General features: G+C 39.9%; 1 protein-coding gene and 2 long non-coding RNA genes across 3 annotated transcripts in view; 2 read left to right on the forward strand and 1 right to left on the reverse strand.

The window, feature by feature from the left end:
• The window catches only part of SLC15A5 (solute carrier family 15 member 5), a 65869-nt gene extending 54757 nt beyond the window's left edge, over window positions 1-11112 (reverse strand). The window contains exons 1-2 of the mRNA XM_010988860.3: window positions 10702-11112; window positions 6409-6631 (exon numbers count right to left, since the gene is read on the reverse strand). Coding sequence (XP_010987162.2) covers window positions 6409-6631; window positions 10702-11062 — 584 coding nt within the window. The 5' untranslated portion in view covers window positions 11063-11112. The remainder of the gene's footprint in view (window positions 1-6408; window positions 6632-10701) is intronic.
• On the forward strand, window positions 1513-8724 carry LOC116150342 (uncharacterized). Its single transcript, XR_004134044.2, has 4 exons — window positions 1513-1628; window positions 6395-6553; window positions 7020-7195; window positions 7966-8724. It is a non-coding gene; the product is annotated as an uncharacterized LOC116150342 (long non-coding RNA).
• LOC135319318 (uncharacterized) lies at window positions 8836-13631 on the forward strand. The gene is made up of 3 exons (XR_010377810.1): window positions 8836-9734; window positions 10755-10979; window positions 12494-13631. It is a non-coding gene; the product is annotated as an uncharacterized LOC135319318 (long non-coding RNA).
• The last annotated feature ends 2648 nt before the right edge of the window (window positions 13632-16279 follow it).

Raw genomic sequence — 16279 nt, forward strand, 5'->3', positions numbered from 1 at the left:
ACAGACTGGGAACTGCAAATAACTGGGAGTAAATATAAGTGGTCTTTTTTTTTTTTGTCTTCATGATTCTATGGTGTTGCATACAGATGAAGGAAAAAAATGCCCTGTTGCTGCAAAAGTCAGCAATCCTTCTGAGATTATTTGTTTTAAATAGTCACCTTATTTAGTAATAATTTTTAACGTCAACTCTTTGACCAATTTTGACATGCTTCAGACTTATTTTTAAGTGGTTGTAAGAGGAACAGGTTTTTTTTGAGGCTGCTTAGGGTTTATTATTACCAATACTTCCATGACAATTTTTTTTAATTGAAGTATAGTTTATTTACAATGTTTTCGATATACAGCAAAGTGATTCAGTTATATCTACGTATATATATATATATATATATATATTTTTTTTTTTTTTTTTCCATTAAGAGAAACAGTTTTCAATGGCCTTTCCCAACCTACTTGAGAAGGTATCAAAAGGGGAGGCAAAATTTCAGGTCTTCACAGCCTTAATGGACAATTCAAAGAGTTCAGACAGAACATTTTATTCTGCGTTGAACAATATTGAGATAATTCACAAGGGGATTTGTGGCTCTTCAATTGGCTAAAACTGAACTGTTTGGAAGAGTCTAGGAATCACTGGGGTGCTGATTTCTTCATGGCTGGCTGTTGTCAATCTCTGCTTCTTTTAGCATAACTATTGCCCCATTGAAGTACTTCAAAGAATACTCTGGCAGACATGAATTTGGAGAGAGAAGAACCGAAAGGAAATTTTGCTGTTCCTACTTTTTCATCCATAAATTTTCCCCCACAGTGCTATTGAAGAAAAGGCAGTTTAATTAAAGGAAGATCATTGATTTGGGGGCATAGACAGCAAGATTAAGGTAAAAGGTTTATTTTTAATTAAGAAATTGGGGGAAATGCTTCGCTCTCTTTTTCTCACTCTCTCTGCCTCTCACTCTCTGAACTCGCTCTCATTCTCTTTCTCTTTGTTCCCCTATCTTCTGCCAACGTCCCAATTTTAACAGTTGTTTATGTTGTCGAATGGAAAACCACAGGCCCCAAATGGCGCCACTCGTGCTAAAGCCCGTGATACCAAACCCAGACTTAATCCTCGGCTTAACTGCAGTTTCATGCTTCCTTAGAAATGTAATCGTACTCAACCAGTCTGAAATCTTCTGGGCAGCCCCAGGGAGGTAATCCATCCTACGGACCCTCTCCATCCCCGGGGGAAGAAGAGCCAAGCTACCTGGGAAAACCCTGGCTGCGACCTTCCCCCTCAGAAGAAGACACCCTGGCCTAAAAACAGCCCTTTCTTTTCTTCTGATAATAACCCCCTTGCCCACCTGTCTTCCTATAAAAACCTTCCATTTTGCACAGCCCCTCAGAGCACCCTTCTGCTTACTAGACGCAATGTTGCCCAATTCGTGAATTGCCTAATAAAGCCAGTGAGGGCTTCAAATCTACTTCGTTGAATTTTTTGTTAACAATGTGTATCATTTTCTCATTTCCTGATTTTAAGATCTTCGAACCACTGTGTATTTACTGAGAAAACAGAAGTCACTGCTGATGTACCTACCAAGCTGAAGAGACTGAGCGAGGCTTCAGAAAAACAGGAGGCCATAGGATCAGTAAGAACTGTAAGAAATTTCTTTCTTTTTGTTTTGTTTTGTTTTTCCTCAGTACTTTTTCATTTACATGGTTATATGTTGCAGAGGAATTCTGAGTGTATTTTCTGAAAGCTTCCAATTTTGGCAAAAATAATGAAGGAGGTGCCTGTGGTTATTAGGGTGAGCGGGTAGCATTTGTTAAACTTGGTTAGAGCCCATGCAAGTAGAATTTTGGAAGGTCTAGTGATTTTTTAAGAAGCTACTTTTATAAGCTATTCCTCAGTATGCAACTCAGGATATTCTGGGTACAAGCACACCTCGGGTTGGGTTCCAGAACACTGAGATAAAACAGGTCACATGAATTTTTTGGTTTCTCGGTGCATATAAAAGTTATGTTTATGGTATATCATAGTCTATGAATTTTATTGCTAAACATTGCTAACCATCATCTGAGCCTTCAGCACGTGGTAGTAGTAACATCAAAGATCACGGATCACACATCACCATAATAAGTATAATAATAATGAAGTTTGAATATTGTGAGAATTACCAAAATGCGACACAGAGACACAAAGTGAGCAAATGCTGGAAAATGGTGTCGACAGACTTGCTGGACGCAAGGTTGCCACAAGCCTTCAATTTGTAAATTTTAATGTAATTATACAATTATGTAACTATAAAATTTTAAGGTAATTATAAAATTTAACAATTTTATTGCTGTGAAGCACAATAAAGCAAGGCACAATAAAACGAGTTATGCCTGTATTAATGAATATTTATAAGACTATCCTATGAACTGCTTTAATTTTGTTAGCTGAGATGGACCTTATAAATTATGATTTTAGTATGGCAGGATTATGTAAATTCATATTTTGTTTCTCTTCTCAAGGATTAGGTAGAATTTCTCAGTCAGGTAGATTTTTAAAATATTTTTATTTATTTATTACTGTATTGTTTAATTATTTTATTTTGGCACAGGAGGGAGGTAATTAGGACTATGTATTTTTGGAGGAGGTACTGGGGATTGAACCCAGGACCTTCTGCATGCCAAGCATATGCTCTACGACTTGAGCTATACCCTCCCCACTCAGGTAGATTTTTCAGTGTCTAGAAAAATGATTATGAATCATCAAAAATTTCCAAAGTATCCTGGCACAAAAATAGATGCCTTCCATCAATGCTGAGTTTCCTTTCTTTTCAAGAATATGTCTAGACCATGTTTGGAATCCCCTTTGCCTTCTGTCTCTGGACCTGTTTCCAGAATTCCAAAGCCCTTGCTAAAAATGCACATTTCCCAGGTCTACTCCCAGGAAATTCTGATCTAAGAGGTTGGAGGTGGGGCATGAGGAACATTTTTTAACAAATCCCTCAAGTGATTCTTAAAGTCACACAACACTGCTTGAGAGCAGTGGTTCTCAGACCTGATTTACTTAGGCAGCTTGAAAAAGAAAACCCTTGATCTCTGGTTCCCACCTCAAGCCAGCGTAACCAGAGCCTCCGGTAGCAGGACCCAGGCATCAGCATTTTGTAAGTCCTCAGGTGGTTTTCATGGACGTCTAAGATTGAGACCCACTGCTCTCAAATAACACTCAAGTGAATATTAAAACAGCTGCAGGAATAAAGGCTGTGGGATAATAACTTTTTTTCACCTCTCATGTTTTTTTTAAGATAAAAGACATTACATTTGAGCAAGTGTATTACAATCAGAACATTTTACTATGAGACAGATATTCTATAGAATCGAGTACCAGAGATTCAGAATTTCTGGGATGGAAAAAGTCAGTCTCTAGACTTCTTCGAGAAATTTACCCATATACTCTCTGGGCCTTTTAAATCATGTACAGTTCACTCTGGTAACTGGTGAGCAACAGACTACGACCTGCAGATGGGATGCAAATTACCAGGTGAAGTAAGTAGAGAAATGTGGAAGTGAGATTTAAGGTTAATTGCGGTAGAATTTAAAATTACGGCCGTGAGCAGACTTAATTATCCACCATTCTTTTTGGCTTCCGGAAAAGTTTCTGCACGGGTGTATTTACCTACGCGATCTCCAATGTGGCGGCTCGTAATTGCACACCTCAGATTTTGGAAAATGCTGCAAGAGACAGGGTCTGATCTGGATAATGACACAAGGAGATGTTGGCAGACTGTCACGCCTCTTGATTTCAGGGAGTTTAGCTTTATTCTTTTCAATGAAGTACATCGTTGAGGAAGATCCAGTACCAGATGGTAATGTTGGCGGGGAGAGGTTCTTCTCACCTACATTTTGGCAGCTCTGCTCAGACGTGATGCTTTCCATGCCTGGGACTTCCAGTCTACACTACTTAACATGATCGTTGGGAAGCTTTAGGTGGCATAGACGCAGTGGCACGTCTCATTAAAGGCCCCGGAACTATGAACATCTGACATCTGTGCTAAAAATGCAACTGGATGCCGTCTTCAAGTGGTTATAGGCTTAAATGGTATGTTGCTTTTTTAAAGACTACTGAAATTCAATATATGAACCAGGCTTGTAATGTCTGGAGGCATTTTTGACTTGGAGAAATAGATTCTAAATCAATGGGCTGTTCATTGTAAAGATGGCCTCCCCCTAAAATGGCTTCCCTCTCTCCCAGAAGTTGGACAATGGTTTTAGCTGATGACTTCTTCACCATTCAGTCATAACAGTTGCAGCTGTCCTGATTTGAGCGCCGTATAATGCGCTAGGATTCTTTGTGTAAAGGCTATAGAAGGGCCCTCCATGGTATCCCCATTTTATGGATGAGGGACCTGGGACTCAGAGGTTGAAGGAACCTGCTGAAGACCATGACTCCTGAGTGACAGAGCCAGGATCCTGACAGCTGGCTGCCCCGCAGGGTCTCTGTCCATCTTGCCACCAACCCCTGCAGTAGGTACAGGAATAGAATGAAGGTGCATTTCCATAAACTGCAACAAGCAGCTGTTCATAAAAGTTTTCCTGTAGTTTAGTATTTGAACTGAGAAAAACAAAAAACAAAACAAAACAACCAGGTTCAGCCTTCAAGGAGCTTCATTTCTCCCGTCTTTTATCATCTTAAAGAATAACACTTTGATTCTTTATACATATTTCTAGGTGCTTAATTTTAGGTTTGAAAAATACTGCATGGTTCTTTTTATCGAGATTTTATTGAAATTAGGAAATAATAATAACCAAATCGAAATGTGTTCATCCCAAATTTGGCCTGGCGACAGAAATTCATTTTCACCCCATCCCTCATGTCCCTTTCCAATGTCCTCAAGCACAAACCCCTTGGGAATCCCCTCCAGTTCCCCAAGGAAATATTTCATTCATATAATGTCTCCTTTGTAATCAACACTGAGAAATGTCACTTTGATTAAACACAACTCTGAACGACTAAGACCACAGTACAATAAATTCTCCAGAGCTATCTTTCAGAACAACTGATTGCTCTCTAGTCTTAATCCTCCAGAGTCTTATTTAATCAAAATGATGTTGCTAATTAAGGATTAAAACCTGCGAATAGAATAAAAAAAAGGATTTTTCTTTCTCCTTTGGGCAGGTCAAGGAGGCAGAATTTGCTATAAGGAAGTAAAAGTTTCCTTCCACCTTTGGTAAAACTGCATTATTCTCCGACGTTTGGACTTAATCCAAAATAGACCTGAGTGCTTTGTAATATTAATATAATGGGGAGGGGGGAGAAAGAAAGAAAGAAAGAAAGAAGGAAAGAAAGAGGAAAAGGAACTATTTTAGGTAGCTACATGAACCTAGATAATATTTATTCCAATTTTTTTTCATTTAATGCTTTTAATATAAATTTTCTTTGAACATTTTGTCTGCTGCTATCTGTGCATTGCATGCATGTGTCCATTTCTAACACTGACGGAAAGACAGGATACTTTAGAAAAATGTTGCTAGCCCATTTCACAGAGAAGAGGGAGAAAAAGACTTAATGTATCTCAGATCTCTCTGACATCCACTGACGCATAACAGTAACAACCACAAAACTCTCCACTAAATGCTGAAATGCTCCATCTAAAGGTCAAAATTTCAATTTTTTTTTCTTGAGTTTGCATTTCATGATAATAATTGGTGCCTTAAAAACACATGAAACTATATAAGAACTCGTTGGGAGAGACACAGATTCAGGGAAAGGTGGTTTGGTTTTCATGGAAAACAAATTCTTTCAGGTGCTGGGGGTGACGTGGATGTGAAACAGAGGTGCTGGTTGATGTTTTAACAAATTGTAAAATCCTTTTTCCATCCCTCTCATCTTCTGTCTGGATTTATCATCCCTGCCAAATTAGTCTATTACAAGGTGGGGTTAACTAATAGTATAACAGCTGCTGCTTATTGGTTATTGCCACGTGCCAGGTTCTCTGCCAGCAAAAGACATACTATTGCCTGTAATAAAACCCAAGAAGATGTATTATTATAACCCTTCAGAAATGGTTAAACTCATAAAGAGGAAATGACTCGACCACGATCAGGCAGGCAGCTGTGTAAAGACTTCCACCGAGGCCCGTCTGGCTCCAAAGCCACGTTCCACTCAGTATGACAAGCCAGTCCACACTTGCTTGCCGGGAGTGTAAATCTGTCAGTGTGTTTCAGGAAGGTGCTGGTCAGCTGAGTCGGCCTGTACCTGACTCACAGGCTCCCTCGGCTACTGGCTGAGTCACTGCCACAGGTACGATTGCCCCGCTGACCCGGCCCAAGCCGTGACCAAGACTGAACCACAACCATCAAAACGGGACCAGAGAGCAAGCAAGGAGAAATCCGCAAAGGCAGAGGGAAGTCATAAACCCGTTTTCTCTCGTAGCAGGTGCCACGTACCAGTTAAACAAAGACACTCGTTTCTGGGACCCACACTCCTGAAGGCCGTAGGCGCCCAGGGGGCAGACGATGGCTCTGACGCCTCCTGTGCCGAGGCAGATGGCCGACAGTGCTGCGTAAAACAGCCTCTTCCGCTCCGTTTCCGGTATGTTGTTGATCACGTGGTGAGCGCCTACATAGAAATCCCCCAGGGGGAAAGCGGCCACAGACAACAAGGCGGTGCCTGTAGGGAGAGAAAGAAGGGGAAGGAGTATGGCGGAGACCACTGACCCCCCAGCCCCACCATGAACAAGCTTCTTCCTCTGATCCTACCCTCCTTATCTGATTATCTTATGAAAATACCTAACCATGGCAATTCTGGAGGTAACCCGATTTTCCTAAATGTTCATATTTCCTTGAATATATATTTTTAACTATTCCAGAGCCCTAGTTTTTATTTTTCCCCCCTCAGACTTGAACTGTTTTTTCTCTGAGAATGTGGAAGTGAATCAGGTCCATTTTAGCAACATTAAAACAATTCAGCAGTGCCTGATGTGAGAAACTGAAGATGCTTGTAACCCCGCCCCCAGAGAGAACCTCGGTTAACAAGGGTTATTGTTTTTAATCAATAGCTTGAGAGAACACTCAGCCTCAGACATCTCGGAAGCCTATTGAACAAGACAGTTGAAGAAGGACGATTACTGTCTTTAGAGGAGAACATGGCATCTCTTTTCGATTTTTACTTCCCTTTCTCCTTTTAAAGCCCCTTTTACTTCTGTTACTCCTCTTGCCTTACTTGCAGGCACAGGTGAGAAGGGTGGGGAGAGGGCTGGGAGGTGAGGGGTGGGAGGTGAGGGGTGGGGTACAAGTCGGAGGGAGGGAGGAGAGAGTGCAAAGGAGAGTGGAGTGTTCCTTTCACTTCCATTTGCAGAGACCAAACTTTAAGCCTTCCTGTGTCTGATAAAAATTACCAATTTCAATTCCATGCTTTTGCTAAGCTATTTATAGTTTGCAGAAAAACTTTGCCTACTGTATTGTTTTATCTTGGAAAAGCTTTGTGATGTCAGAGGATGGATTTTTTAATTCTGATTTTAAAAAAGAGAGAGAGAGAGACCAAAACAGGATTGTTGCGGCTTAATGACTTGCCTGATGTTACAGGGTAACCCAGATGTAATCTCTTGAAATCTCTCCTCTTGAAATCCCTGTCTTCAAACAATCAAGTCATCATTTTTTGGTTGTTGTCAATTTGGTTAGTGCAAAATGGCTTCTCCATGTTAGCTTTACCCTCCATTTTACTAACTTGGCATTCACATTTTTTGGTATGCGCCTTTTATGTAGTTGTTTTGTGTGGTTAATTTTCTCAATAAGACTATAAGCATCGTAAAGGCAAAAGTGGGGTCTAAGTTTTCCATCTCCCATACAACGACTTTCCAAATGTGAAGAATGCACGCTCTCAATAGCTGTTTGCTAACAGATTGATTTACCAGGAGGGTGGACCCTTTAAATGAGTTTAAAATGTTTCCTATTCAGGTGACTCAGATTGCAACTCACTTCTCTCTCTCTCTCTCTGCCTCTCAGTTGTTAGCTCTGAAAATGTCACGTGAGGCCTGGCCGGGCTAAGGGTTCTCCAAAGAGGATTGACAGAGGAACCGCTTCCTGCAGGAGCCGTTTATTTAAAGACAAAGTACTTTTAGTGGAACCTTTATATAAATTCAAAAGGCACTTTACTTCCATCTTTTGAAAAAAAGTCATAATATACTGATTTCAATAGATCAGAACTTTATTTCTATCTGCTATAAAATGGATGTAATAAAAATACAAGTCTATGACATACATGATAAAAAGATTTCTCTTGGTGTGTGCTCTTGTGCCCTGCATAATCAGCACACCTACGCTTGGTGGCTCTGTATAAAGCACCATGATGTGTCATAGCCCTTGTTAAGTGGCGGGGCGGGGTGCAGATAGCAGTCCTGTGGCTCTTCCCTTCAGGAGCTAATGAGTCCATCAGAGAAGGCAGACATGCAGGTGGGCAATTATATTATAAAGTGGCAAATGCAATCATATATGTTTGATCAGAGTGTGGTTGAGCATGAAGAAGCTAGCAACACACACTCCATGGGTCTTGAAGGAAGAGCCAGGAGTTTTCCAGACTTGGATATGGGATGGAAAGATAAAGGAAGGTGACAGTTTCAGGCAGGAAAAAGAGAGCCTATGTAACATTAGAAAAGTAGGGAAGCAGGCAAGGAGAAGCTCAGCATGACTGGGGTTGTGTAGAGAGAGAAGTCTGGAGAGGTAAATTTGGGACAGGTTGTAAAGGTTCTTAGATACCAAACTGGCTTTTTATTATTATTATTATTATTATTATTATTATTATTATTATTATTATTATTATTATTATTATTATTATTATTATTATTATTATTATTGGATAATAGAGCCAATGTATAGATTTATTCTTGCAGGGGGTCAATGCTATTGGTAGAAAGGTATGCATACTGCAGTCACACTGATGACTGACAGCCAGTAAGGAGGCCATTGTGATAGCCAAGGAAAAGAAGGCTGCATTTTTGAGCTAAGGTTATAGCAAGTCAGACAGAAGACACATTTTTGATAGAACCTCTAATGCTTAGTGGTTGGTGACACTGGTGACAGCCATGAGTGGGGGACACCAGGAAATAACTTTGAGGAAGACACTGAACCGGACATGAAAATGACTTGTCTTTTGTTTGCCTAATCCCAAAGTTGGGACTTCTGTTTGAGTCTAATGACTTACATGGGAATTTAGACTCATAGGAATCACCATGTTCAATGAGAGGTTGAACGCTACTGACATGGCTTGTTAGCAGGTTAAGAAAAGTAAGTCACTCAGGCCCTTGCTTAAATGTCTCCTGATCAGATACAGAAGAGCAACCTTGTCACTGGCTAGTCCATCCCGATCCCTTACGCAGCTTTGTTTATCATCATCACACATTACTACCCAACGTAACAGCTATTTACTTGACTATCTCCTGTCTCCGCACACCAGAAAGTCAACTTCAGAGAAATGCAGACTACTTTCTTCTCTGTTGCATTCCAGATCCTGGAACAAAGCATAGCAGGGAGTAGCCAAAGAGAAATATTTGTTGGATGTTGAACGAATATTTGCCGTGCAGTGACTTAGTTTTTATGTCACAGACTGAAGCAGTGAAGAAGTGTACGAGCGTAAATCAATCTCTCATGGCTTCAGTGAGTGGTGCTTCACCACCTGCCTGGAATTGGGTGATGCGCTGAGTCCCTGATACCCGTCCCTTCATCATTCGTCTCCCCTGCCCCCTCAAACTGCATTTCAGCTGCGCATGTCAGGGATGGTGAGCAGCACTTTACCTTTCTAAGTTCCTCGGCTCAGAACGTGGAGTTAATTTTTGTTCTTCCATCATATTTGTGCCCTTATTTAGTTGACAAGGGTTGTATCGTTTGACTTTTTTTTTTCCTGGATTGACTTCTCCATTGCCTACACCAGCATCCTGAGATTTTTCTGGTCTCTGTCTAACCTCTCACTGCGATTGTCCATCCTGTTTATTGAAGAAAAGCATTTCCCAGATGTGTTCATCATATCTTCAATGACACCTCCTTGTCTAGAAGAGCAACTTGGACTTCTCAGCCTAAATTTCTATACTGTTCATCCACTTGATCTCTATACCTTGTCAGACAAATTTGGTATTTCCCCCCCAACATTTTTCACAATCACTTCACTCCCAAACTGTTGTAGATACAGTTCTTTTTCACTATGTAAAGAAGCACAAAGTAGTGTTTAAATTCATTTATTTTTTAGCATGTGGCCATAGTTGATAATACAGAAATCACATCTTCATATGCAACCTTAATTACTAAATGACTAATTAAAAGACCACCTCTTGATGAAGATATTTCTCAGTTATTCTACATGAACTTCAGAACACCTTTTTAGCACATTTCACTTGCATTGTGAAGCAAATGAACTTCATATTTCACATAGACTTTGTCACAAATTTGGGCTGGTGATAAGACGTAGGGTAAAGGAGGGCATTCACAGAGTACAGAAGACAGACATTTAGAGACAATTATTAAAAATATAATCAGTGCCATGATACAGGTATCAAGCACCCTCTACTACACACACACACACACTTACTAGTAGCCCTCAGCTAAAACACACAATAAAATACACTGAAACATTGTTAGCTGATTTATTACATTTTATGCTAAAAGCAAGGTGGAAATAATGTAAACCAAATATTCTAATCAAAATCTATTCAAATACGTTGTAAAACAACCCAGTCAGGAGAGGGTACTCACCTAGAAAATGCAGAAATAAGCAAATCTGTACCAGTTTGTTTCTTCCTAGGCAGACATCAGCAAGCCATCCTGCAAACACAGGGGTAAGGACTGAAGTTCCAATAAAACACAAGTTCAAAATGGCGGCCTGGTCATTGCGATAGCCAAGCTTGACGGTGCAAAAGGGGATCATATTGCAGACGACTTCGAAAAAGGTGAACCTTTCACACAGCGCCACCAGAAGCAAACAGATTCCAACCTGAATTTTTCTCACAGAGTGTGATGAAGAGAAATCTCCGGTATGTCTTACGGTTTTCTCCTTCTCAATGCTCTGAGTTAAGGGTACCCTCTCATCAGTCTTTTTAAAGCCTACAGCAGACATGACTACCCTCCTTGAATACTACTTACGTTAGTGGTTTGAACTTGGTGATTTCTGCCCCCATCCCTCTAATGAAAAAATAAATAAGATCTTTGCTTTGAATTTCACAACTCTGTGCTAAAGTTTCATAAGGTTTTTTGCACCTTAATGTTGTTCATCTTGATCCGGGAGCACCAGAGAGGAGACACGAGTGTTTCAAGCAGGGGAGCACAGCGTAGCCAAATCTGATTTGTTTGTCTAATTACTGAGAGGCTAAATTAGGCTCTTCCTCCAAAATTATATTGAATTACATGAATCCGTTTACGTACATGTGAAAAACTCATCTGCCTCACACTGATAAAGGTTTAAATACGGAGGCAGAAGCAGCAGTTTTTCAGGAGAATTTGAGCACTAGATCAAGAAATAATTTGAGTCTAATAATTTCTGATACTTTAATTAAACAAGCCAGAACAGTACCAAGAGATAAAGCGCGAAAGGAAATCTGTTTTGAGGGGGCAGGATACCTTATCATTATTACATGTCTTGTTATTTTTGGTTGGAATTCTGATAAGAAAGCTAATTAGGTAACAAAAGTGCTAGTACATTTAGGTAACAAGCGGAGTTTGCAAGTAATTTAAGTGCACTAATGAAAGGAGAAAATATTAAACAGAAACCCTCTTCCTTTAAGTTGACCCCATGCTTGTAGAACAGCTTCTCGGAGGAAATCAGAATCAAAAGGTTCTGTTTGACTCATTATTAGTCAGCAACAGGAGCCAACTACGATCCCACACGTGCTTTGGGGAATAGCAGGTCTGGCATCACCCTGAGCCTCCAGCTGGGGGAGTGGATGTTAGCGTTCTATTTTGGAAAATCAGGAACGCACAAATTTCAAGCTAGGAAAGCACCAGTGAAAGAGGTCACTTGAACATTGAAGGGTTTAGCTTCAAGGACGCAGAAAGACAAGGGAATGGAATTACTGGGTCAAAGTCATAATAATTCAAAACATAGAGGGTGAGTATAAGAATGTTATTTTCCTGTTGGAGCCAAAAGCAAAATACCGATAAAGGCTTTTTGACTCTGATTCTTATCTGCGACCTGAGAGCTTGGGAGCAAAACTCTTTGTGTTGCCCTCTTCTGACAGTCTCATTGTAACGGTGGCTGTTTTCTTCTGTTCAGCATTGCTTCTCCCCCTTTTTGCAAACAGTGCCCCATTTTCCCTTTGTGTAGGGTGAGCCTGCAGTTTATTAGCCAAAGGTGGGCATGTGTGTGAGTTATGTATAGTCATTTCTGAAAAACAGACACACGCTGGGATTGTCTAGGGTGAGCCCCATTGTGTGGTCATCCTGCCTTCAGGGAATGACTTCCATTTATTACGTGAGATCCTGGAGGGGCTTTCTTCTGGCTGAGGGGATCAGCACTGGGTCTAAAGGTAGTCTTTTTACTGTTTCTCCACAGGGATTTTAATCATAAGTGGAATGACTCAAGACTGGACATGGTGGACGCTGAGTGAGATAGCAGTGCGCCGAAGGGGATTCCCCACGTGGCCCCAATGGAGAACTCAGGGCCACCCCGGTTTTTACCCTTCAGGAAGTATGCCTAGTTTTCCTTCTCTAAAGGACTCAATTTCCAATCAGTTTTGGTTTAAATTTGCCCCATTTGGTTTCTGCAGCTTCCAAGAAGCCTCAGTGATACTTTGTTGTTGTTACCCCAGAGGCAAGGGAAAGCTGGTCACCAGCCGTGTAGCCAGGACCTGGCAAAGGACTCCGGCAGTGTGATTTCACAAGCAGGGTGGCGCCACCTCCTCCCAGGGCCGGATGATAACTGCGTTTCAATTCTTTGGTTCCTCTCTGCATCCTTGCCCAAGAACAGGCCACTGGTGGTGGGAACCTGGGGCTTGGGGGTAGTTACGTCATGGAGGGCAACAATGTTTGCTAAATAGATTTGAAACAATAGGAAATCACCTCTTTCTTTTCAAATATTTCTCAATACTCAGAATGGGCTCAAAACACAAGTACATACCAACTCCCGTTGAGAATAACACTTGGCAGGGAATACTGAATACCATCTTGGTTAACACACTTGAGCCCTTAAGTGGGAAATTATGCATACTTTAGTTTTATGCAACCCTACCCTGTCCCCCACAGCCTCAGGCTTGTTCTCCATCCCTGTCCCTCCCCATTCTTGCCGCCCTTAATAAAGTGATATTTGTCCTCCGTTACAGAAGCAATGTATGCTCATTAGATCCAATTTGGAAACTGTCTAAAAATAGAAGAAGAAAACAAACAGTGTATGTTTTTGAAGCATTTCTTTTGATGTTTCCCCTTGATGGCTACTTTTTATTAGTAGGCTGTAAATATTTAAATTGTATAATTGTATACAATTACTGTATAATACGTTTTCTACCCCCTTTTGTAGGTAACGTTATAAGCACTTTAACATACCATTGTGAAGTCTTTGTAAACATGAATTTTTATGGTTGCATTAATAGATAGATGCTTGGTTCACTTAACTCTTCTTCCATTTTGGGTTCATTACATTTGTCTCAGATCAGTTATAAGCCAGTCTTTCTTTAACTTTGGACCATGAACCCACATTTAAGGGAAAAAAAGTGTTTATCAGCAATGCTAGAATGAATATTTGTGCATAAAGCTTCCCATTCCCAGATTATACCCTTAGGCTAGTTTTTCAGAAACAATATTACTGGGTTAAAGTGTGGGAAAGTTTTTAGGCATCTTGATATATAATGTCAACTTGCAATACAAACTTCAGGCATTTTTTTTTAAATTAAAAAATGTGTATTGTTTTTGGAATGTAAAAACTATACTTATCACCAGAAGTCTTCACCAGAAAACTATACTATCACCAGACAAAAGTCGTAAGTCAACGTGTGGGGTCATCATCTTAACCATACTTGTAGATATTGAAACAAGTGTTTTATTTAATAGAGAAAATTAATCAGAAGCCTATTTGATGAACTAATGACCATCCATGATTTTTCTGAGCATCCAGAGCCTGAATGCATCAGATCCCACAAGGATTGCATTTGGAACGTACCAGAAATGTAAGCTCTGCTTTTAAGGAGTCTATTTTTTTTTTAACAATGCAGGATTGAAAAGAATTTCTGTAAACTAATCTCAAGTTAATTATGAATTTTGAAAAAACTGTAGTGTCTTCTGAAGTAGTTTTACAGTGTGTTGCTGTAACACTTTCAAGTTTTATATGTATTTACAGAATAATTTTTCATAGGTCCTCTAAATGCTTTATTAAACATTTTTAAGGGAGGCTTTTCTAGCTCAGTAATTATAAATGGTAGGCACAAAGGTCAGTGGGAGATATTTATTCTTTTAGGCCAGTTGATTCCATTTAATTCCACCGATGGTGAGATTTGGTAGGTGGCCTGAAAGCATTGTCAAGAACACAGGGATGGGAACTGGCCTCACTATAATTTAACTGTTAAAAATTGTGCATCAAATACTTGTTGGAGTGAAATTTTTGCTTCATCGTCAGGTTGTCAAGTAGAAATGGAAAGGTGCATATTGGGCTATGGATTTGATTTGGAGAAAAGACGTTTTCTGGGTTAACCCCTACTCCTCTTTTATAAAGAAGCTCTGGCAATTGTATGATATCTCTACCTCAATCCTTTTGTCAAGTGTGAAGGAGAATTACTTCTGTCCCCTGCAGATAATAGCTTAGACAGTCCCAAGAATGTAGAAAATGTCCCATTCTTTTCCTTTCTCTGAGGATAACCAAAAATGAAGGCCATTGCACTCCTAAGGAGTTTTTCTTCCACTGTGCAAGGACTGTTTTTATGAATCTTGCTATTGCGTTGAACTTGACATGGAAGGTGTATCTGTATAAAGTTAAGTCAGGTGGGAATGAGTTACTGCTTGTCCATTGTGATAGTTCATTTTATGTGTCCACTTGGCTGAGCCACAGTGCCCAGATGTTTGGTCAAACATTATTCTGGATGTTTCTGTGAAGGTGTTTTTGGATGAGATTGATATTTCGATCAGAAACTTTGAGTAAAGCAGATTGCTTTGTCCAATCCATTGAAGACCTGAGGAGAACAAAAGCTGGTTCCCCCGGAGCAAGAGGGAACACTCCAGCAGATTGCCTTTGAACTTTACCTGTCACATTGGCTCTTCCAAAATTTCCAGCAGACTTCCTTTGGACTTGAACTCAAACTCTCTTCTGAGTCTCCAGCCTGCCAGCCTCCTCAGTCAGACTTTGGATTCAACAAGCCTCCATAATCACGTGAGACAATTCCTTAAAATAAAATTCTTACTGTATATTTGCACACCCTACTGGTTCTGTTCCTCTGGAGAACTCTGACTTCTTACAGACACCACCCATATGCCCCTATTTTTCTTTCTGCTTTGATCAAGACAAAAAAAGAAAGACAGGCTTAAGCATATGGAATTGATAGCTCCCATTTCTATGTTTAACGCAGACATCTCTCCTGAGTTCCTGGTAAGCTGGTGGACATCAGCAGGCTTTCTGCTGAAAATGTTAATTCATATTCCAAGCTGAACCCTAGTGATTCAAGGCAGAAGCAGATTCAAAAGGCCTGGATTGGGGAGCTCCAAGGGTATGGGAGAAAAGAGTAATGGAGCTGAAGAGATAAGAAAAAATCTAAATCATAACTGGCTTTATAAGATGGAATTTTGACTGGGTCTTGAAGTCATTCAAGTCTTTTAGTCTTTTATTTTTGTCTTTGGAGTCTTTTATTTTATATACATATATTGAAGTATAGTCAGTTACAATGTGTCATTCTCTGATGTACAGCATAATGTTCCAATCATACATATATTCATTTTCATGTTCTTTTTCATTAAAGGTTACTACAAGATATTGAATATAGCTCCTTATGCTATACAGAAGAAATTTGTTTTTTATCTATTTTTATTTATAGTAGCTAATATTTGCAAATCTCAAACTCCCAAATTTACCCCTTCCCACTCCCTTCTCCCAGGTACCCATAAGATTGTTTGCAATGTCCATCGACAGAGAACTGGATAAAAAAGTTGTGGTATATGTATACGATGGAATATTACTCAGCCATAAAAAAGAATAAAATAATGCCATTTGCAGCAGCAACATGGATGGACCTGGTGATTGTCATTCTAAATGAAGTAGGCCAGAAAAAGAAAGAAAAATACCATGTGTTAGCACTCATATGTGGAATCTAAAAAATGAAAAAGAAGACACTAATGAACTCATCTACAAAACAGAAGTCATTCC

Source organism: Camelus dromedarius, chromosome 25 (assembly GCF_036321535.1).
Source record: "Camelus dromedarius isolate mCamDro1 chromosome 25, mCamDro1.pat, whole genome shotgun sequence".
NCBI classification, from domain to species: domain Eukaryota; kingdom Metazoa; phylum Chordata; class Mammalia; order Artiodactyla; family Camelidae; genus Camelus; species Camelus dromedarius.